The sequence below is a fragment of the Tachysurus vachellii genome, chromosome 17 (assembly GCF_030014155.1).
Source record: "Tachysurus vachellii isolate PV-2020 chromosome 17, HZAU_Pvac_v1, whole genome shotgun sequence".
Taxonomy (NCBI): Eukaryota; Metazoa; Chordata; class Actinopteri; order Siluriformes; family Bagridae; genus Tachysurus; species Tachysurus vachellii.
The window spans coordinates 3,832,452-3,854,390 of NC_083476.1; the positions used below are offsets into that span (position 1 = coordinate 3,832,452).

General features: G+C 40.4%; 1 protein-coding gene across 1 annotated transcript; it reads left to right on the top strand.

The window, feature by feature from the left end:
* Window positions 1-659: 659 nt before the first annotated feature.
* Window positions 660-19,248, top strand: ell2 (elongation factor for RNA polymerase II 2). The gene is made up of 12 exons (XM_060890323.1): window positions 660-897; window positions 8,197-8,244; window positions 9,568-9,689; window positions 9,777-9,940; window positions 11,147-11,406; window positions 13,963-14,087; window positions 14,475-14,541; window positions 14,682-15,240; window positions 15,963-16,023; window positions 16,212-16,383; window positions 17,072-17,116; window positions 17,208-19,248. The coding sequence occupies exons 1-12, from the start codon at window positions 769-771 to the stop codon at window positions 17,322-17,324; spliced, it is 1,869 nt and encodes a 622-aa protein (XP_060746306.1). The 5' UTR covers window positions 660-768; the 3' UTR covers window positions 17,325-19,248.
* The last annotated feature ends 2,691 nt before the right edge of the window (window positions 19,249-21,939 follow it).

The following is a 21,939-nucleotide window of genomic DNA, read 5'->3' on the forward strand; positions in this document are numbered from 1 at the left end:
AGAAAATTATAGTCATATATAAATCTATACATGACTATAAATCAATATAAACAATGCAAACCCTAACACACCAATATGCACGGGACTATTTAAATTTAAACGCATTACTTTAAACTTGATTAGCATTTATTCCGTGCCTTATTGACTAAGTTTGTAGTTACTGCTGCAATTTGTAAATTCAAATTTATTTGATTTGATTTGAAATTCCTTATTGGGATGTATAAGGTATCTAATCTAATCTAATCTAATCTAATCTAATCTCTAACCTAATCTAAATATCACGTACATAAATCTAGGAAATCTTTCTTCTCCACGTGATTGGATATTCGACATGCATACGATCATGACGACTGAAAGGATATGCAAATGCGTGTGCGTGACGTCACGCGGCGACTTCCAGATACTTTTTTTTTTGTGAGCATGCGTTAAACTTTCCCCTGAAAGGAAACTCATAGCAACACTGAACACGGTATGATGTTCGTTCCCTCGGCATCCATAATACTGGCTTGCAACACACACAACGACTAGTCAACTAGTCAGAGATCGACCGAGACACACTCGATAACCAGTGGCCTTGGGGTTTTTTTTTCTTTCTTTCTTTTGTAAATATAGGACTGAAGAAGGAGAAGAAAAAAAGGAGAGTGTGAGAGCTCCTCCTCCTTCGGTGAGAGAGAGAGAGAGAGAGAGAGAGAGAGAGAGAGAGAGAGAGAGAAGCGCTGGCTGATTTAGTCTCTACGTCAGAGGGACGATGGTGGCAGGCTGGTAAAGATGGCCGCTCTCTCCGTGGACGGGAGATACGGACTCAATTGCGGCCGCAATGCCGACAGAATCACCGTTTTGCACGTAAAGCTCACTGAAACGGCCATACGAGCGCTAGAAAATTACCAAAACCGTAAGGTAGGTCCGGGTGATTTAAAACCTCTCACTGTCGTCTAATAAACTTGTCCAGAGTCGGATGAAGAGACAGCGGTGCCACGCACTATAATGTGCTGCCCAGAAGGAAGGAAAAAGCACAGCTAGAAAGTCTTAATCATTGTTTTGGTATTTTTTTTTTTTTTATACATGACATCGACAAAAATAAATAATAAAAAACCTTCACGCTGTAAGAGAGACTTGATTTCAAAGACATTAAATAAAGGTTTGATTTCTGTATCTGAAAATTCATGCTAACTAAAAAAGCCACGGAATTGTGGTTGGTGCCAGCTTTGCAATGCTAACGTTAGCAAACAATAGACTTCGGTTTAAACACGCAAAAAAACAACAACACAATTTTGTACTTTTTTTATTACTATTTATTATTTTATGTTTGCTTTTTGATTTGTACCGAATTATCACGCATCGATTGTCGAAGACGCATAAAAGCGACCGAGTTAAACAAAGTTTGTCAACTGTTGTGTATCTGTAATCAACACCTTTCCCAGTTAGCGTTTCTACACAAATCAGCTTTATTTGTCGTGTTTTATGCAATTATAATCGACTCGGCAACCGGATTAGTAAATGAATGAAGTGTAATCATTGATCGTTTTGTTTAGAGAATGTGTTTTATTTTAACGTTTGTATTTAACAACACGGTTTTCTTAACGTGTGTGTGATTGTAGGCAGCTAGTTAGCAGTTAGCAGTTTTTTTTTACAGCCAGGATTTAATTTCTTCTTAAATCTGGTGTGTGAATTGATTTTGTTTTAGACGCTATGGCCGTTAATGAAGAAGTGAAAAAGGAGAAATGTGACATTTTATAGCGATTTAAATGTTAAATTTCCGTCTTAATGTCACTACCTCGAAATCTAAGCCTAATGCTAAGTCTGAACCCCAGCTGGATCCCTATATAGGAGCGATACACAGGGTTTTAAATAACTGCCCCTGCACCCTATATAGGGCGTTTGTGTATAAAACGGTACCCGTTTGAGATTAGGCTTAATTTGCTTAGCAATCCCGAAGACAGCAATATAGTTAGCTAACAGGTTTCGAGGGGTAAAAAAAAAAAAAAAGCACTTGATGAGGTTGAAACTAGTCCTTGGCACTTCACTAGGTTGTTGTATTTGCATAGCAAAGTTTCGAAATATTATTAACCCAGTAGTAGGTCGAGTTAGCTGTTATACAAGTCGGTTTATTTTTGCACATTTGCTCGCTATCCTTCGTTTTTTTTTTTTTTGTTTTTTTTTTTGCTAACTTGACTAGCCAGGTGACATGGACCTGAGATAACTAGCTAAGAGGATTAATTGAAGTAAATCACAAACTGTCGTATTTTTCTGTTAGCATAAATATACCGTGTTCGCTTCCTTGATTTAAACACAAACGGTTTGTTTGTTTGTTTGTTTATATATTTGAGGCTTTTGTCTGTATTTGGTCTTTTATCTGACGGTTCGTTGTTATGCTAGTCGGTTAAACTGATATCTAAGATTTCTAAATAATTAGCTAGCTACCGAGTCGAAAGCTAAACAAAAGTATATTTCCGTATCGAAGTATGAAAAATGAGATAATGATTTGCGTGTTAAGTATAGAGTTGATGAATGAATGTTTGAGACGAGTCTATTTGGTTAAGTCATATATACTAAGTGACTTCATAGCTCTTGAACCCTTCTGGACATTTCTGTAGCTTTAAAAGCGAGGAGAATTGCTTGACGTGAGCATACGGAGAGAACTGAGCTCCATGGCCTCATGAACAGTCACATTGTCTGATTTTTTTTTTTTTTTTTTTTGCTCTACACTGACTCAAAGTGCTTACGAGGCAGACTTTGCGTTAAAGCCACAGCAGGCTTTACAGCACTCACTATTCAAAAAGGACATGATGAAGCATGATTTTCTTCCCCCACTTCTTTGCACTGCTCACATCATTTGAACCTTTTTTTTTAATCTCAGTAGAGAAATTTCTAAATAAATGCATTACATTTTATCAATTAGAAGAAGAGTATTCGGTTCGTGATGGTCCAATTGACTAAAGTCTGGATATGCAGTGGACATTACTAACACTGCATGGCAACAAGAGTTAATGCTTAACCTTTCATGGCTATAAATAATACGCATAGGTTTGATATGATATTGTTTCACACCTTGCCAGTTTTCATGGTGCCATGGACTCTGAACTGAGGCGAAGCAAAAAGGCATACAATGTTCGTTTTTAAATCGGTTATTATTTTTGTCTTGAGTAAGCCATGTAAATGAACTAAAAATTACTTTCCAAAACATTGCTTTCTAGATGAGGATTTTCAGGGAAATAATTTTGCACACATCCATGTGATTTGTTCGTGAACTGCAGCCAGTTAATTGATTTTTTTTTTTTTGTTTTTATCTTTCCCCCTTTCTCAACCTTGCAGTTCAACCTACCAAACTGAAAAGCTGTCCTCCAGTGGACAACCACAGATGTAGTGCTTGTCCTACCAGGGTTTATGATTTCATCTGTTGGGTTGACAGCATCCCATCAGGGCATCCTGGTTGTCAGACTAAACACACTCGCTTCTTTTGGTTTGTCGAAGCTTGCTTACACTCATAGCAGTGATTAAAGTTTCAACACAAAATATGACCAGTTCATGAAAGGTTAAAAGTTTTTTTTTTTTTTTTGTTTTTTTTTTGTTAAGAAAAACCTGCTGTCGTCACGTAACACTTCATCACGTTGCTCCTGCCTCACCAGACACCAGACAGGGCGTGTTGACCACAGAGTAACGCCCTCCGATCAGGTCGGACGGAGTGCTGAATATTGTAAAATGTCCTATGAAAAGATTGGAATGACACAAAATTCAATTACTATCAGAACGACTTTCAGAAATCCCTTGACTGAACATTCAGCAGTTTTGCAACATGTATCAGATTAAGCAGAGAAGAAAAAATTAACCCTATATCCTACTGACCTACAAAACGAGAGTTCGTTTCATACTCGAGTTTAAACACGATGTGCTTCTCGGAGGCGTATGCTGTAGCTCGAACGCACGTTTCTGATCCCCACCAACTGCAGCACTACACACATCAGTTCAGGATCGACGATGATTTTTATACAGCACAACTTTTACTTGCCTGTTGGCTAGTTAATAAACATACCATTTGTCTACACATGGTTCTCTACTGTGGTACAAATGGAGTTTGTACATATTTCTTCCAGCTTCTGCTTTGCCTGGTTATACTTGGCATCCTCAACAATATTTACATGGTATAAATAATTTCGCTGGTGGTTTGCTTTTTATTTTTAAAGGATAAGATCAATCCCTACAGAATTCCACAACGTCTCCAGCCTCTCCTTACACTTGAATACGTGATCTAACCAGCTTGCGTTCTGTTGAGCCTCTAGTCGGCTTACTGACACACAAGCTTTGGAAAGTGCAATTTTTTTTTCTTGACCCTTAAGATTTATTCTTATTATATTCCCCTGTATGTTCTATTGCGAAATGTACTTATCTGACTTTTGTTTACAAGTGCTTGTTGGGCATCTGTGCTGTCTCCTGGCTTGTTCTTGTGAAGAACATTTGTTAATCATTGGTAGTCATTTTCAGTCTATCTGGAGGTGCGCCAAGACCAGCTGTAGCTGCAGGGGCAAAGAGAACCGAAGGAATGCATGAGCCAATGACGGTGAATATGCTGACTTGAACCTGTAGGTCTTTGTGTCTGCACTCAGATATTTTCTTCCGGTTGATCTCAGAAGCTGCAGGCGTGTCGAAGCAAGGAATTTATTTGCGATATAATCTTGGTAGCTTATCTTGCTCGATTAAGCAGAGAGCAGGGTTAATGCTGAGGCTGCAGTCCTGCAAACCTCGCTCTCGCTCTCTCCTGTCATCCTGTGGCTCATATGTGGTGATTTAACAGTTATAGGAGAACCGTCTGGGCCTGGTTCTCCCTGGCGCTCTGTAACGTGAGCAGCGCTGAGTGGATATGTGCAGCGAGGCTGTGTTTGGAGGGTGGGGAGCATGAATCTGATCTGGTTGTACAAGCCTCTGCGAAAGCACCCTACTATCATTTGAATATAACTGGAAGCTGGCAGTGGTGCGGGTGTTTTGCTAAGTTTACTTCAGGTTTAGATTAGCGCGTTGTCCTATTCGCAACACCCCCAAACCTCCCTTTTCCGTGGTAAATGTTTTTGCTTCGACATCATTTAAAGCCTGTTCTCGGCTCAATTTGTTTTTCTACGCGCAAAGACAATTAGTTTGCATGTATATTTGACTTGGGTGTTACTTTTTCTGTATTTCTTTCAGATTTTCAGACAGATCGTTATATTCTAAGGCTTTTTATTCATGAGTTATACCTATCCAAATTTTCTTCATCAAATAAATAATTCTCCTGTTAAAAAGATTCCCCGGATAGTGTGCGAATGGAACAAGTTTACATTTCCCAACCCACAATCTTTTTATTCGTTTGGTTCATATTATTTACATTTTTTTTTGATCGTCTCCACTACCCTGCTGATAATATCTGCGCTAATTACAGACTAAATGTTCAAAAGCACTTATCAGCCATGTTGTTTGCATAAACCACAGACAGTGATATCCGTAAGCATATATCAAGGAGACAAGCTTCAATATAGAATATTTAAAGACTGTAGAAGAATGCTCGAAGACAACCCACAGCGATCATTTTCCCCCACGTCGAGCACACACATAACTTGAAACTCGGTAGTCTTTGCTTTTGCTTGGGTGTGATATCACAATGCCATAGAGCTCACAAAAAGTGCACTATTTGTACACTAGAGCACCATTTGTGGTGGAACCACATAGGGAAGCGAAAAAAAACTTGTTCAAGTGTAGTCACAAACCTAAACGCTTCACTCTAGTGTTTTGCGTTTTTATTTTTCTACACTTTTCTGGCTATAAGCTTCAGGATCTTGAAGGTAAAGTCTTCACCCTCCGGGTATAACATTATTGGACAAAGAAGCATTGTAAGCATATAATACTCATTGGTTTAAAAAGTTGTTGAAGCTACAAGAAGGAGTTTTGTGAGAGGAGTGAATGTGAGATCATCCTGAGGGAAAAGCTCTCTAGGTGGTCATCTGCAACACCCCTGTAACAGTAATCAGTTCTTGGCCGTGTATTAGTGATTAAAATTTCCAAGCATTTTCAAGCAAACGTTAGAGGTCTAGACTGTAAAATTAGATGTTAACCGTTTAACAAATTAACGTTTATCTTTGACTACTTTTTAAATTGCTATCTTGCCTTTTTTTTCCTTTTCTTTTCTTTTTTTCTTATTTTTCTTTTTTTTTTACCGTCATTTTAGTGAATGCACATGTGCTAGCTACGTAAAATAATCTGGTCTCATAGTCTATTTTGCTGTTTTGACTGTGTATGTAATTCCTTTTTTTATTGGATGGATGGATAGATAGATAAATTCACTAACTTGGCAATAAGGCATCCAATAAATGCTAAAACATTTTAAAAAGTAATAAATTTAAGTTCTGTGCAAATCGGAGTGTTTTAAGGTGCATAGTGTACAGTGTGTAGTACGGGTCAGAACTATTTATTATTACAAATTTATCATTATTAGAACAATTTATTCAGAATTTATTTCTTTATTTATTCCTGAGCCTGATCATGTGGCAGACTATCAAACAGCTTGAGCAGTAGAATAACAGCTAATCATTATTTTCTGTTCATTCAGACTGCAGTCGCATGCAGCAGCAGTGCTAGAAATCTTCAGCTCCGAACGTACTCCTTGAACTCACTGACTCGTCCGATCTGCTGACCACAAGAGTCCAGATTTGAGTCAGGATTTATTTGAGTCACAATGTACTGACACAAGAGGTTACGGATGAGGTTCCGAAGCCAAAATAAAGCACAGACGGCCACAAAAGGTGCCAGCATCTTGAGCCGTCGTCACGGTGACACAACAGACGTCTGCAATCGTCTTTCCCTGCTAAATTAGCACTAAACATGTATTCGGAAGAAAAGAAAGGTGACTGAGAGACACGTTTGTTGCTTGTAGCTTTCTGGTTGTTTTCGTGTTGTGCCGAGTTTATCTAGGTGAAGTTTGACCTGCACATTTATAGGCTTGTGAGTCAGTAGAAAACAAGAAGGGGGGAAGAACACCAGGCTTTTGAGTTTTAACTCCGGGTATAAAGGTACAAGGAGCGTAAAGGATTTGAATTTCATTAGTGAGTTTCTTTTCTTTGGATCCTTCTGTCTTCCCTCTAAGAATGTATTCAATCTGTACTATATGAGTCCTTGGACATGTGTGCGGAAATGTGGCTCTTTGCTTTGCACAATTCTTTTTTGTGGTTTGCAATTGCAAAAGCCCTCAGCATCATCTGAATGACGTAACGCCTGACGTCACACAGATTCAATGCCCTCGGTGACTCATTCAGGAAAATGCAGTTGTTCAAGAGACAGACGAGACGCGTCCAATCACACGCGGTCTCCGAGGACGGCTGTCGCAGCTGTCTACATGTGATGGATGACCAATCGACGGTGTCTCTGCTGTCTACTCACGATCGATGAGTCAACTAACCGTGAATCAAAAACGCACTCGTATTTTAATTCAGAGCTTACAGGACGAAATGGCGGACACGGAGCCCTTTATTTTCATCCACTGCACGTTTTCACAAAGCGCGTTTAAATTTCATTATCATATCGTTGTTTGCCTTTGTGTCCGTGACACAAGATCTCAGAGGATCCAAGAACAACTAAACGAGCATCATAGTCCCAGATCTAGCACATTCTCCATCCTGATTGGTCAGAGCGTTCGATTGGAACAGCTTGGATACATGTTGCAGGCTTCATGGTTTCACAAGATACTGAATTTCTTTATTATCTTGAAGGAGAAGTTTGTTCTTCTCGTCGCTGAGTTTACTTGGATCACGGACATTTCGCAATATAACACGTGTTAAACTGTAAAATGCTAAATGAAAAGAGATGGAATGAGACATCGGGCCACACCACAATGTAGATCACGTACATGAAACAACAGAGATTTTACTCCACGTCCCATACGGACATCCTGAGCAATTCATTTAAACAATAAGGGTCAGTCAGTGTCACACCGGGCTTTTTCCAGGGAAGAAATACAGATCAGTAGCGCCGAGGTAGGGCTTGGTCAGAGTAGTTTAACAAGATTTAGAAAACCCTTTCCTTCCTGTTTCTCATTTCTCGTATGTTAAATAAACAGTCGGTTCTAATTCGTATGTACTATATGCACTGTGTAGATCCAAGAGGCTTTTCTGGTTTGGACTGCCTACAATTTCATCTTGATGTTTACTTTGCCTTTTCTTCTTCTTTTTTTCTTTCCAGAATGTACCGTCCTCACAGCCAACAATACATTTCCAAGGACTGCAAGGGGTAGGTGGACACTTGAAACCAAGATGTTCTCTTTAGTGGTAACCTTCAAATCATAAGCTGCATGAATCTTTGTCTTTTTTTTTTTTTTTCTTTCTTTTTTTTTTTTTCTTCTCTTCAGTGAAGCTGTATGAAAACAGATATTTATTTCCTAACAGCTACCAGGCTCGCGAGTGTGTGCTTGCGTGTCACAGCTCTCCTCATGCTAGTCCTGGTGTGTAGGAGTGTCTGTTTTGCCCTGAGGGTCGAGTCTGAGGCTTTTCAGCTTTCACTGTTCGACCATAAAAATAGCTGGTTAACCTCTGACCCTGCAGGCCATGCCAGCTTTTGCTCTTCTGAGGCAGTTAATACTACCCCGTGGTTATACAGTTATGCACCAAGTCTTGTTTTTTTTCTTTTACGCATGCTTTAATCTAGTCTTCACATGTTCAGTTTAAACGTGTGCATTTTCCCCATTTACCACATTATCGCTCAGCCAAAACACGATCGACGTCCAACACCGGCTTCTTTCCTCTTGTCTAGAAAGTAACAAGACCTTAGATGGGATGTGTGTGTGTGTGTAAATGTGTGGCTTGTTCAACCTTCAGAAATGGTTTGCAACCATGTAGCTAAATTTACAACCAATCATGTATGCTGTAATATTATAAGGGTTTTTTTTTTTTTTAGTGCAGTTGGTTGGGTTCTCACCTGAAATCCAGAGAATTTCCCAAAGAAAGAAAGTACTTTTGACTTTTTTTACCTGATAAGATTGTTTTAAAAGTATTTGGTCTGTGTGTTACTCAGAAGCGTTACCTCCGTAAATAGACTACACTACACACACACCAAGGTGTGTCAGGTCATTAAGGTGTCTAGTAACAGAAGCTAGACCTTCAGTAACGCATAGCTAAAGACTTTGTCTTTGGTGCTTTGTCACCAGAGATGTTTAAAAAATAAAGACTTATTATTGTTAAAATTTGATATTAATTTACATAATTCGCTCGTAATACATCTGCTTCTGTTTTTTTTAGTTTGGTTAATTAGACCTCTGGGTATAACCTGGGACTGAGCTTGGCTACGAGAGGTTTGATTTGCCTGCCTGGTCATGACTGTATTCATAGCTGCATCTTTCTTATATTTGTTGTACTAAACCAAACACTGGATGATCGGAGATAAGTGGGGAAACTGCAGCATATAGTTTATAGCAAATTAGATTTTCTTCTTTCTTTTTTTTTCCCGTTTGTTTTGGTTATCATCTCCTGCATCTCATCTTCTCATTTTCATGCATCAGTCTGTGAGCGTTATCAGATCAGTCAAGTTGCTCCTGTCTGGTGTTTTGCAATCCCGCAGCGCATCAAGATTCCAAAGTCTGACGTCTCGGATGGATCTCATATCTTCGATTTCTACCTGTCCAATGTCGGAAAGGACAATCCTCAGGGAAGCTTTGAATGCATTGAGCAGCATGTGTCCAGGTAAAAAGGTGTCCCATTTCCATGAAATATCTACCCTCTAGTCATTGTGAGCGCTCCGTGACTTAAGCTTGTGTTTGCTACATCTAGCTCCGGGGCCCCCCATTTATCCTCTCTGGGGGCAATCCAGGACAAAATCACGGTGTGCGCCACAAACGACTCCTACCAGGTGACCAGAGAGCGCATGACTCAGGCCGAGGAGGACACGCGCAGGAAGGGCACCAAGGTCATCAAACCCGGAGGGCAATTCAGAGGCAGGTGGCTCAGTTTGGGCATAATGTACAGGTCCTTTTATCTACACGCCTCAGGTTTGCTGCGTGTATAGTGGCTCAAAAACAAAGTCCTGGATGTACAGATTGCATTTTCACCCATAGCCATCTGTCCTGGAACTGTTAGTGAATGAAACTTTCAGTTTTGCATTATTATTTTTATTTTCTCAGTGTTCACGGTCACATCTAAGCTCCAGCCTTTCTCACCAACGGAAGCTCATTGATTGAATCTCAGTGCACCATCTGCTATAACGGTGTAGTCTGTGTGAGCGTTTCAGTGGCGTTGACATCCTTCTGTTTGTGTGAAAGGATGAGGGCAAAGTTTAAGTACAATAATATTGCAAAAACACATGATTCCTGATGAGACACGATATAAAAATAGCTGTGTATCTTTGCACTGAGCCTCTGGTTCTCTTTGTCAGATGGTCAGACGATCCTCATTGCCCATGCTTTACCAGCAAGTTCTTCTGTTAGATATTTTTAACCTTTTTTTTTTTTTATTTATTATTTCTTTGTTTCTGTGTGTGTGTGTGTGAGAGAGAGAGAGATAGATCAAAGAAAATGTGAAGGAAGGGTCGGTTGGGGAATTGCCAAGATCTTCTCTACTAAACAAACCAAATCTTATTGAGTCGTGAAGTTTTTTTTTTTTCTTTTTTTTCAAATACACATTCCAGTGCTTTGTAGCAATAGATCTGTAGCTGACCAGAAACAAGCGTGAGCTAATTGTAGGAAGCACATAGAAGGTGTCAGGAAAACACACAAGCCACACCAGCAGCTCATTTCAGTTCCTAATGGTCTTATAACTGCAGGAGTGTCTGCCCAAAATCCTCCACTCACACCAAGGGGCGGCCTGGGTCTTCTGGTCACAGCAGGGTGCTGCACTATTAACTACAATCTTTTTCACTGGTGCTTTGTGCTTCCTGCACCTGGGGATTTAGAGAGGGGGCATTTGCATCAAGCAGAGAAGTAAGGAAGCGAAAGAAAAGCAGCGGAAATGTTGAGTCAGTGCAGTGTAGCAGCTGTCTCTGTGGCTTTACCGTCAAACACGTATCTTCTTAAATCTCTTTCCCACAGAGCGAATTGTATAGTGTCATGAGGCCAATTGATAAAGCTTTTTATCTGCCGACGTAAGGGCTTTAACTGATCGCTATCTATAGTCACCGTTCTCAGCCGCTTCTCTCTTTCGCACAGGTACAAAGGTGCAGATCCGTAAGCCAGCTCCCTCAGCCCCAGACCCGGTCCCAGAGAGGAAACGGTCGACCCCCATGAACCCAGCCAACACCATCCGCAAGTGCCTTACCAACAACCCAGTGTCCCAGCGGCCATACCGGGAGCGCATCATTCACCTGCTGGCTCTGCGCTCCTACAAGAAGCTGGAGGTCCTGGCCAGGCTGCAGAGAGACGGAGTCAGCCAAAAGGACCGCAACTCCCTGGGGAGCACCTTACAGCAGGTAACAAGACAGCAAGGATTAGGACACAGGAAAGAATAATAAAAAGGTATTAAAGTGAGAAGGGCACAGGAAAGGCGGTGGAAGGAGATCAGTGGAGTGCAGGAGGCAGAGATTTGCAGAAATCTTCAATTTTGCAATTGCACCTTTTGTGAAAGGTGAGGAACGAAGCAGTGCTGAATTTTGATGCAGCTCACAAGCTGTGAGAGACTGAACAGGTATTAATGCAGGTTTTGGTATTTCTGCTTATCTACACTGTATTGTTGTTTTGGCAATTATTTTTACCTAAACTGGGACTTTACTGATGTCCTTTGCATTGTCCTACCATTTACAAGATTCCTTTTACATCTAATTCTACATTATTTTGCCAGCACTCGTTTAACATCAATCGGTAAATTATATTTCCCAGCTTAAGGATGCCATCACCGACAAGAATAAAACAGCGGCAGATATTTGGGACCAACGTATACGTAAAGACGCGTAAAGTGGACTCCTGACAGATAACCTAGTGTTATCACACAAACCCTTCACTATCGATCTGACTCAGACGGGGCAAATTTCATCCTGCACAGCAAATCAGAACAGTAGCACTCGCCGCTCAGCCAGACGACTGCAAGCTGCAAGACTTTGCACTCTCCCGAAGCATAAAAGCATGTAATAAAATCAGTTAAAGCAGTCTGCATGACGCATGTCTGCTGCAGAACACAGAGCATGAGATTAATCTAGAGAACTAGAGATTAATCCTGTACATGCGTCAGAATTCAAACATGTGATTTCCAGGACCTGCACTAGCAGGATTTCTTTGAAAATACTTAAATGTAATGAATTCGAAGGGTTTTTTTTTTTTTTTTTGCTCCCTTTGTTTACTGTTTAAAATGAGGGGAAAATTCCAGCAAATGACCTCTTTCAGTTCCTCCTGTGGGTTTCAGTGCACAAATGTCAATCTTGTAGGGCATTTTTATGTGTGAAATGCGAGTGACCGCTGAGTAATCTCAGAAGCTTTGAGGGCGAGTATTTCTCCTTGTTTGGACATGAGTATGAGAAGAGAATTTGAAACTTCGTCCCCGCCGCATCAGAAAGCGAGAAGCGACCTCGTATCTGTTTGCGAGCACAGTCGTGCCATACTAATCATTCAGCATGCACCTTGTTTATTTTGCTTCCTTTGAGACTGCTGCAGTGTTTACACAGAACAGCTTAACAGTGCCAAGGCGTCAGATCGTCGTCTCTGCGTCTTGTTGCATGTGTAACACTATTGCTGGAAAGGGTGTGTAGTGTTTAAAAGGTCAGCATGTTTTACAGAATTGCCTGGGTTTTTTTTTTTTTTTTTTTTTTTTTTTTTTTAAACTTTTGTCACCAGCAACAAAATAATATGTAATAATAGGGAATATGTACCCAAAAGGTGCCATGCCAAGAGCGATTGCATTTTGCATAATTATACACAAGTCAATCTGATCGTGTCACATGGCTCGCTGCTGAGGTGAACTTTGCTTCCCATCACAGCGGATTAGATTCCTCTGACCACTATCATCTGGCCATGGATGTATTAGGTGAATTATTTGTTCCTTTGTGCAAAGGATTTAAAATAAAAAGAGACTACTTGTTCCCTAATTGTTCTGTTTTGGCAGACGTTAATTTTATTTTGGTTATAGATATTTCTTTTTGCTTTTTAACTGTTGGTTTATTGCATTTTACAGACAATTGAGGGCCACTAAGTTGGGCCCTTGAGCAAGGCCCTTTAACCCCTTAATTGCTGGGATCTTCTGATTTAGTAGTCCAACACCTTAACCATTCATTCATTCATCTTCTACCGCTTATCCGAACTACCTCGGGTCACGGGGAGCCTGTGCCTATCTCAGGCGTCATCGGGCATCAAGGCAGGATACACCCTGGACGGAGTGCCAACCCATCGCAGGGCACACACACACACTCATTCACTCAAGCAATCACACACTAGGGACAATTTTTCCAGAGATGCCAATCAACCTACCATGCATGTCTTTGGACCGGGGGAGGAAACCGGAGTACCCGGAGGAAACCCCCGAGGCACGGGGAGAACATGCAAACTCCACACACACAAGGTGGAGGCGGGAATCGAACACCGACCCTACACCTTAACCAGTATAATAAATTGTAAATAAAATGTAAAATATTGATTTGAGGAGACTAGCCCACATTTTTTGAGTGGGAAATGCATTCAACTACAGCACACTCGGAGGAACAGTCCCTTCCACATACAGCTCACTGATACTAGTGTCTCAGCTGCTGCTAAGAGCACCACCAGGGCTGGTTTTACCCCTTTTCTATTCTATGTGGATAAAATTCTGACTTGCCAGAGTCTTTCCAGACAATAGGGCAAACGATGTACCATCCAATCGAGAGTCCCGGAGTGTCTTATTCTTTCAGTGGAAGATTTGAGTGGGGTGTTTTTTTTATTTGTTTTTGGGGTTTTTTGACAAGGACGGACAATTTAAATTCGAATGGGTTGCTGCTGGTCATCATAAAAAATGCAGTCATTTTAATTTTCTTATAGTCTCACGTTCTTTCTGACCTTCCTTTCAGGTTGCGAATCTGAACCCAAAGGATAACTCTTACTCCTTGAAGGACTTCATTTACCGCGAGGTTCAGAAAGACTGGCCCGGCTACTCAGAGGACGAGCGTGTTCAGTTGGACTGGATTTTAGCTCGGTAAGCTCTCAGATTGTCGAGAGTACATACCAGCACATTTGGTCAACAATGACCTTTAGAAAGGAAATGGATTGGTGACCTCTGGCTAAGGGTTTGTTTATTCTAACTATTTTTATGGCTTAATAATAATAATAATAATAATAATAATAGAGTGTAGTTTACATTCAGAAAATGAAACTGTCCTTTATGAAGGCGACAAGCTCAAAACCAAATCTCAAATTCCACTTGTCCAGTTCCTGCAGAGGTGGATTTACAACTGGGATGTTTGTTAGAAGAGTGTGACTTTTCTCGGCTGCTTGCCTGTACATACCCTTACAGCCTTTCGATTTTATCCTGATTTGTAAAGTGTCCTAAACTTGTTTTTAAGTGGATCTTGTGCATTTTCAGTAAACTAGGCCTGCCTGCAGATTCACTGTCATCCAGCAGTTCTCCAAAAGAACCAACATCGCCACAGGTATGGAGAAATCCCATACTGACAACTGGAGCTACAGACTCCTTTATGGAAGTTTAGCTTATTTATTCTATCAGACGTGTTTTTATTTTACTTAGACATGTGTATGTACTTAACTTGGCTGTTTTCTTTTTCTTTCTTAGAAGCGCCAGCCTCAGGGTGACTTTATCGACCCTCTGATGTCTAAGAAACCCCGGATCTCCCACCTCAGCAGTCGAGGAGCCCCGAGCTCGTCAGATCGCCGCCCACCTACAGAAACCGAGGAGAAGAGACCAGCTCCTCCAGTGAACGCAGCCTGTCCGGGTCCTGGGTCCCAGCCCCCAGTGTCCCACCCCCCCTCTGGTTCCAACTCCAACTCACCCAGCACACCCGAGGGCCGCGGAACCCAGGACCTGCCCCTGGACCAGAGCTCCACATGCGGGGAGGAGACGGAATGCTACGCACCCCGCTCCCTCACCCCCAGCTCCAACTTTCTCCCACCCTCTGCCACATCCCCAGCAGCCAACAGTAGCAAAAAGCCCAAAAAGAAGTCAAAGAAGCACAAAGACAAGGAGCGGGAAAGGAGAGGGGAGGGCGAGATCGTTCGGCACAGGGAGGGCCAGGCTGAGAAGGAAGAAAGGCCGAAAAAAAGACACCGCACCGAGGCAGAAACACACACGCTATCTAATGTGGAAAGCCCTTCAGGTGTAGAATTGCACAAAGGTGAGGTTTTACTCAAACAGGCCTGTAGTTGTGTATATAGTGTCATTTGACACCAAGTCAAGTCATTAATGAGCATAGACTATATCTGCAAGAGTTGCATGAAGACAGAACCACCTTTAGTACTGTGTGCTTTTGTATTAGCCATCGCATAGGAGCACTACAAACAATACCATGGCAGCATGTACTTGTTTTTTTCTTTAATGACCAGTCAGTCACAGGCTTGGCTACATAGTGCAGTAATCCAGAAGTTCATGCAGCTGCCTGCCTTGTGCATGTCACTGCCAGTAAATCCTCCATACAACTTTTGTTTGCTTGGCAATATCGTTATTCATGGAAGCCAGCTGAACATCATCTGTGCCCGAAGCATGCCGAGGTCTTCGTTCTGTGTCTGTGCAACTGAGCTGTTCACATCACTATAGCAGCCATAACAAAACAGGGGCTTTGCCTGCTCCATCGTGCTCCCACCCCAAAAAAACACCGAGATTTATCATCTTCAGTTTGTTTTAGTGTGTTGTGTTTTACTTAGTTTGTTTAGTCAGCATAATGACACCTACTGTGGCATTCGTAGCATAATGACACCTACTGTTTATTAATCTTACCGAATGATTGAAATTCCAGCTCTAGGTGTGTCTACTTGTGTAGTTTGTTAGTATTTTCTGTCATTTTCCAAGAAAGTGAGTCATTTACAAGATGCCTTGTTTGTCACCCTGTTCTCTCTATAGACAGAACAAGCAAACCTGAGCTTACTGAACTCTCCACCCCGGTTATTCCTGATTACATAGCGTAAGTTTACTTAGTGGTTTTTCTGTTTATTTTTAAAGGAATTAACATGCTTAGTGAGTTTATTCTCATGCACTTCACCCTTTGTATTAAATATGTATTAAAAATATCATAGTGGTATCCAATTTGTTTATCCATTGCAAACTGATTTAGAACTGAAAGTGTGTGTGTGTTCTGTCCATCTTTGGCAGTAAATACACTGCGGTGGTATCTATGGATCAGCGGCAGCGCTACAAGGACGACTTTAATGCTGAGTACGACGAATATCGCACTCTTCACGCTCGTGTGGAGAACATCACACGGCGTTTCACAAAGCTAGACACTCAGTGCAGACGCCTGCTACCCGGAACCAAAGAGTACCAGGTATGGAGAAGTACTCGCCCATAACTAAAGCCCTAAAAGCTTTACTGTCCTGAATTACTCTGCGTTTACACTGTAAAACGAAACCAGTTTGCTTCACATGTAGGTTTAACATGTAACCACATTCCAATCAAATTCCTTCCCTAACTTTCCTTCCCTCTCACATTATATGTTTAACTTAATAATAATAATAAAAACAAAAAAAAGGGTACAAATTTTCACCGCATGCATTTTTGAAAATTAACAATTTTGATGAATTCTAGGACCTGGTGTAAATGTTAGTCCTATCACTCTTGATCAAGCTTTTACTACTACAACCTGGTCATTAAGAGTTCAAAAATAAACCGTAGGAACGAAGAAACAAAGAGGAAAAAAAAAACACACACACACAAAAAAAAACAAGTCAGTGTCGAGCTTTTCTCCAATTCCAACCACACCCAAGTGTGTGACTTAGGGCTGTGATTGCATTTCAGTGTAGCATGACTGCACAAAGTAATCAAAGTCAAATGCGACACAGAGGCATGTTCTTTCTAAACTTCAGAGATAAAGCTACGCAAGAACAAGACGTTTTATATGTCACATCATGTCCCTAATGTCACCGCTTTTCCCTCACTATAGAGCTTTCTAAAGCTTCGCAGCTGTTTATATGGATCCGGTTGCTAACCGGCTGTTTTTGACATTTCTTTTGCAGGAGGTGCATGAAGAGGTGCTTCAGGAATACAAGAAAGTCAAACAAGTGAGTTTGGATTAAGAGGTCGCTTATTATCGAATCTCTAGACCTGGAAATCATCGGCAGTTATTTCATATGAACTGTCGTCTGCTTACAGCACAACCCGAATTACCACGAAGAGAAGCAGCGCTGCGAGTACCTGCACAACAAGCTGGCCCACATCAAGAGGCTCATTGCTGACTTTGACCAGCGGAGGGCGCAGTCCTGGCGTTAAAGTAGTGGGACCCCAGCAGCCAATCAGAGCTCTTCTCAGCCTAAAGACCACAACCAATGGCAGCCAGGGGATCAGACAGCCTGGAGGGTTTTCTTTTTTTTTCCTTCTTCTTCTTCTCTTTCCCCTTCCCCCCCCTTCTTTATTCCCTATACATCCTTTCTGATCTTTTTGCCTGTTCCCTATTCCCCATTTATTAAGTCAACATTTCATAATTTTCCCCCTGCCTCTTTCTCCTTCTTTCCTCCATGCTGTTCCTTCTGACCACTGCCTTCACTGTTTAAGAAAGGAGAGCCACTCTTCCTGCTAGTGATGTCAAGCATGTCCAGGAGGATAACTCTTCTTCGATTTTATTTTATTATTATTATTATTATTATTATTATTATTTTCTTTTTTCTTTTTCTTTTTTTTGGACAGACTTTAAAAGGGGGAAAAAAGAAAGGACAAAAAAAAAAAAGAGAATTTAAACATTTTTCAAAGCAAAGAAAATACTATATATATAGCTACCTGTATTTAAAAGAGAAAAAAAAAAGGAAGATCTATTTATTTTGAACGGAAGGAGAAGATTGATTCCACGGATGATATAAGGTTTAGTTTCTTTTCTGGATGCAAACGCATTGCCGGGGGCCTTACAATATACAGTGTCTACATGACTTCCTAAAGCCTTTTGCACAGGGGCAGCTGAGCCAGTGCGTATTTAAAAAAAAAATAATAATTATGGGGGGATAAAAATTTAAATAGAGGGTAAATGGAGATAGGGGAGCATGGAGCCAGGAGCCATAAGATTCCCCTCGTCTCCGGACCCTGCCTTGAGCAGCAGCAGTATTCTTGCTCACCGTGCAAATGGTGCCTTAACGTGTTCGTTTACACAAAAGGATGTGGAGTCCGACCGTGTTCCAGGGGCCCGGAGCAGAAGAAACGACTGTGATCTAGTGACAAAGTTCAGACACACATCCGTGGAAGGTGTGTGTGATTTGCGTGCGTGTGTGTAGCGCGCTCACGTTCACGAGACAACGGAAAATAGCGACAGCTCGTCAGTGTTTGTTTTTGAGATGATGTACGAGTGTGTGCAAGAGCGATCAAGGTGTGTGTTGTGTGTGTGTGTGAGAAGAGAGAGAGGGAAGTATTGTTTTTTCTTTAGTTTCATGAGGGGAGGGTTGGGCTTGTGAGAGTAGGGGGTAGAAATGTGGATAAAAGAACATAAAGGAGGAAAAAAAAAATATATAAAATGAAAACCAAAAAAGCTGCTATGGCCTTTGAACCGCCTGAGCATCGGTGATCAACCTGGCTTATGTTACATGTTCTTAACTTTGAATGATAAGGACAGAGGATGGCTTGTGTGTATGCGTGCGTGCGTGTGTGTGTTCTCTCCACAGCACCAGACAAAAACAAAGAACACAGTGTTTTTTTTGTTTTTTTTTGTTGTTGTTTGTTTTTTCCTAAAAAGAAGAGCAGAACTACCAGAGCCATACCTATATTACAATTTCAAATGTATTCTTAATTATTCCATACGTTTCAAAACAGTTATTTATAAGTAATGACTAGCATGCTGTTTTTGTTAAACTTTTTTTTTTTTTTTAAATTCAGGAGAAAGAATTTTTGCAAATTTACTTTTGACATTAAGCAAATTATGTTTGGTGATCAGATATGAAGAGCTAGTCTTTATTTTCATGAAATACATTGGGGGGAGAAAGATGCTTAAGGTTTAAGGGACTCTTTGTTTACAAAACCTGTGTTCAAATATTTTTTTGGGGGAAAAAAAATCGATTGTTTTGATGATTTGAAATAAACTGCATCTTATTGATATAGCTTATTTCTGTACAATGACGCGGAACGAGTTTCCTTAAAGAAAATACTAGCATCACAGCTCACTTTGTTCCCTTCCTGTTTTTATTGAAACAATAAAGGAGGAAGAAAATGTAGAAACGCTCTGAGGGGAAATGCATGTGCCGCTTTTTTTCTCTCATGCAGTCGGATCTAACAAGGATATTTGATCCCTACAGATATATGCAAAGTCTTAGTAGATACAGGAGACGATCGCAAAGAGCCGGATATGGGTCACACTTTGCAGCAGTCAGCCCTGAATGTAGTATTTGTGAATACCGTGTAAGAATAAGGAGCATTGAGGACAATTTCATGCACAAATAGAAGAGAAAAAAAAAAACAATCCTGTTCAGTATTTTTGCTCCGATACAGTATGGGCTGAATAAGAGAAGGAAGGTTAGGTGGTGTGTCGATTCAGATAACGCGTCCTTCACTCCTCCCCTTACCTTCTCCATTTATCCTGGACGCTTATTCTTTCACTTGCATTACTCTTGTGGCCCTGAACTAGATGATGGAAAACAAAGCCAAATGCGTGCGTTGATTAATTAGCAGAGTCCAGCAGCTCTTTATCTCCCAGGTTTTCTATCACCCACAATCTTCAACTCCTCCTTCAGTCTCTTTAGTCCCTAGCGTGCGTTTCTCCAAACGGTGTCCCTTCATCGAACATTGGCAACTCCACTTTTAGGTTTATGCAGAAAGATCAAATTCTTTAATACTCCGACTTGAAAATCTGTTGCTTTTTTCGCAGAGACCATTAAAAGTGTTTGACACTAACCATTTAGCGAGGGAACGGATACTATGTGCTGGTTAAGGCGCAAAAAAGAAACATGCAAAAAAAAGCTGAATGTTGGGGGGGGGGGGGTAAAATCCCTCTTATGGTATAAAAGTGGGATGGGGTTTACTGAGAGTGTTATATTTCCAACATGTTCATCTGAGAAATGCATTACATGAGTTCAATAAAATGTGAACTTGGAAAAAGAAAAAAAAAAAAGCTTCTTCCTTGACATGTGTGGTCACTATTATATGAAAATAAGAACTTTAAATGCAATGATAGTAGCTTATTAAGTAAGAATGTGATCAAATATATGGGATGAAATCCATCGCTCATTTTATAACCAGAATAAATACTGACATCAGCAGATTTGCTAATGATTCTATACAACTGTACATTCATGTCACCTGACTACTCATTATACAGTGGAAATATTCAAATACTTTAAAAATAACATGAAGGTGACCCACTAGTGTTTTCATGTACATACTGAGGAAAAACTGACAGAAAGCGGCTAATCAGCATTAACCAATTAGTCTGGGAAGACAACTGCTACTCTAACGAGACGAGATTCTCTTAGGTCAGAGATGGTGAACAATTTACTGTACACAACAAATAAAGTTAGATCACAACTCATATGGTCATGTACACAAACATGCACAGTATGACGTATTGAAGCACTTTACGAAGGTCGGTGTCATAAAAGTAGAATGAAAATATTTTCTATACGGTAGCAAATAGCTAACGGTAGCTAACCCTAGGTCTATCTATCGATCGATCATGGTCCAAACTACACTTCCATCATCTGTCCGTTACTCTATTGTGGTGTTCTGTATGGGAGCATCATCAACAGTGCAGCATTGCACATGCACCGCTTAGAGGTAACCACTTCCTCATGCTTTGACCTTTTCATCTCAAGTCAGCAGATTGCACTTGAAGTGCAGACCTCATTATTTTATCACATGAAGAGAGAAGCTTTCAGTTTGAAGCTTCAGTTGTGTTCCACTTCTTGAAGATCGCGCACATCCAAAAAGAAGTTATGAACTTCATGTGGTCTCTGAAGACACCAAGCTCCTAAACAATACATTGTCAGAGTGTTTATGACTGTAGAAAGGACATAATTCGGTAAAAAATAAAATAAAATAAAAACTCTCCGGTGTCACCCAAATAAGGATGAGGTTCCTTTTTGAGTCTGATTCCTCTCAAGGTTTCTTCCTCTTCCATCTAAGGGGGTTTTTCCTCACCACAGTCATCTCAGTCACCTCAGGCTTGTTCACTGGGGATAAATACAAACGCATTTAAATATAAGTCTAATATTAATCTTTTTATACTTTTTGCAATATATATTTCTTATGTTCTGTGAAGCTGCTTTGAGACAATGTCCATTGTTAAAAGCGCTATACAAATAAAATTGAATTGAATTGAAAATAGTCCTGTGCAGCTGCTTAATATAATATCAGATATTGACACTGGCAGCATTGTCCCAGATATTTATTATTTCCATATCCTATTTCTTCCCTTTGGCTATTACTTTCAGATATAAGGCTGCCCGTTTCTCCTGAAGCCACATCAAAAAATACAAAGTGAAATTGTCAGTAATTAATATTATAAGAGCTTTAGGTTAAATTCACAAGAACCATCATTAAATTCCCCGAAGTACTACAATATAAAAAATGGTTACGTACACACACTTTTATCAAGAAGAGGAACATTTCCATAAGGAAAAACATAAAAACCTAGAATTTGGCTTGCTGTTTTTATGATATAAATGCGTAGGCACATTAACATAAATAATAGGTTAATATTCATTCTAATTAATTCTATTATAGTAATAGCTCATTAACAGGTACGTCCGTGGCTGATGCTCATAATCTGGGGGGGGGTTTCAGTAAAGAAAGATTGGAGTTTTCTTGTTTTCTTGTGAAATACGTTTAGGCAAGTTTTTTGAAAATGATGCTTTCAGGACAGAAGAATTTTCTTTCTTTTTTTAATGTAAATTTCTTTTTAAAAATGCTGATTTTT

What these genes read in the sequence shown, in the direction of transcription:
- ell2 (XM_060890323.1), top strand. Translation starts at nt 769, where the DNA reads ATGGCCGCTCTCTCCGTGGACGGGAGATACGGACTCAATTGCGGCCGC. An exon ending in ATTGAGCAGCATGTGTCCAG is followed by an intron (nt 9,690 to 9,776) that starts GTAAAAAGGTGT and finishes TGCTACATCTAG; the next exon opens with CTCCGGGGCCCCCCATTTAT. An exon ending in TGGGGAGCACCTTACAGCAG is followed by an intron (nt 11,407 to 13,962) that starts GTAACAAGACAG and finishes CCTTCCTTTCAG; the next exon opens with GTTGCGAATCTGAACCCAAA.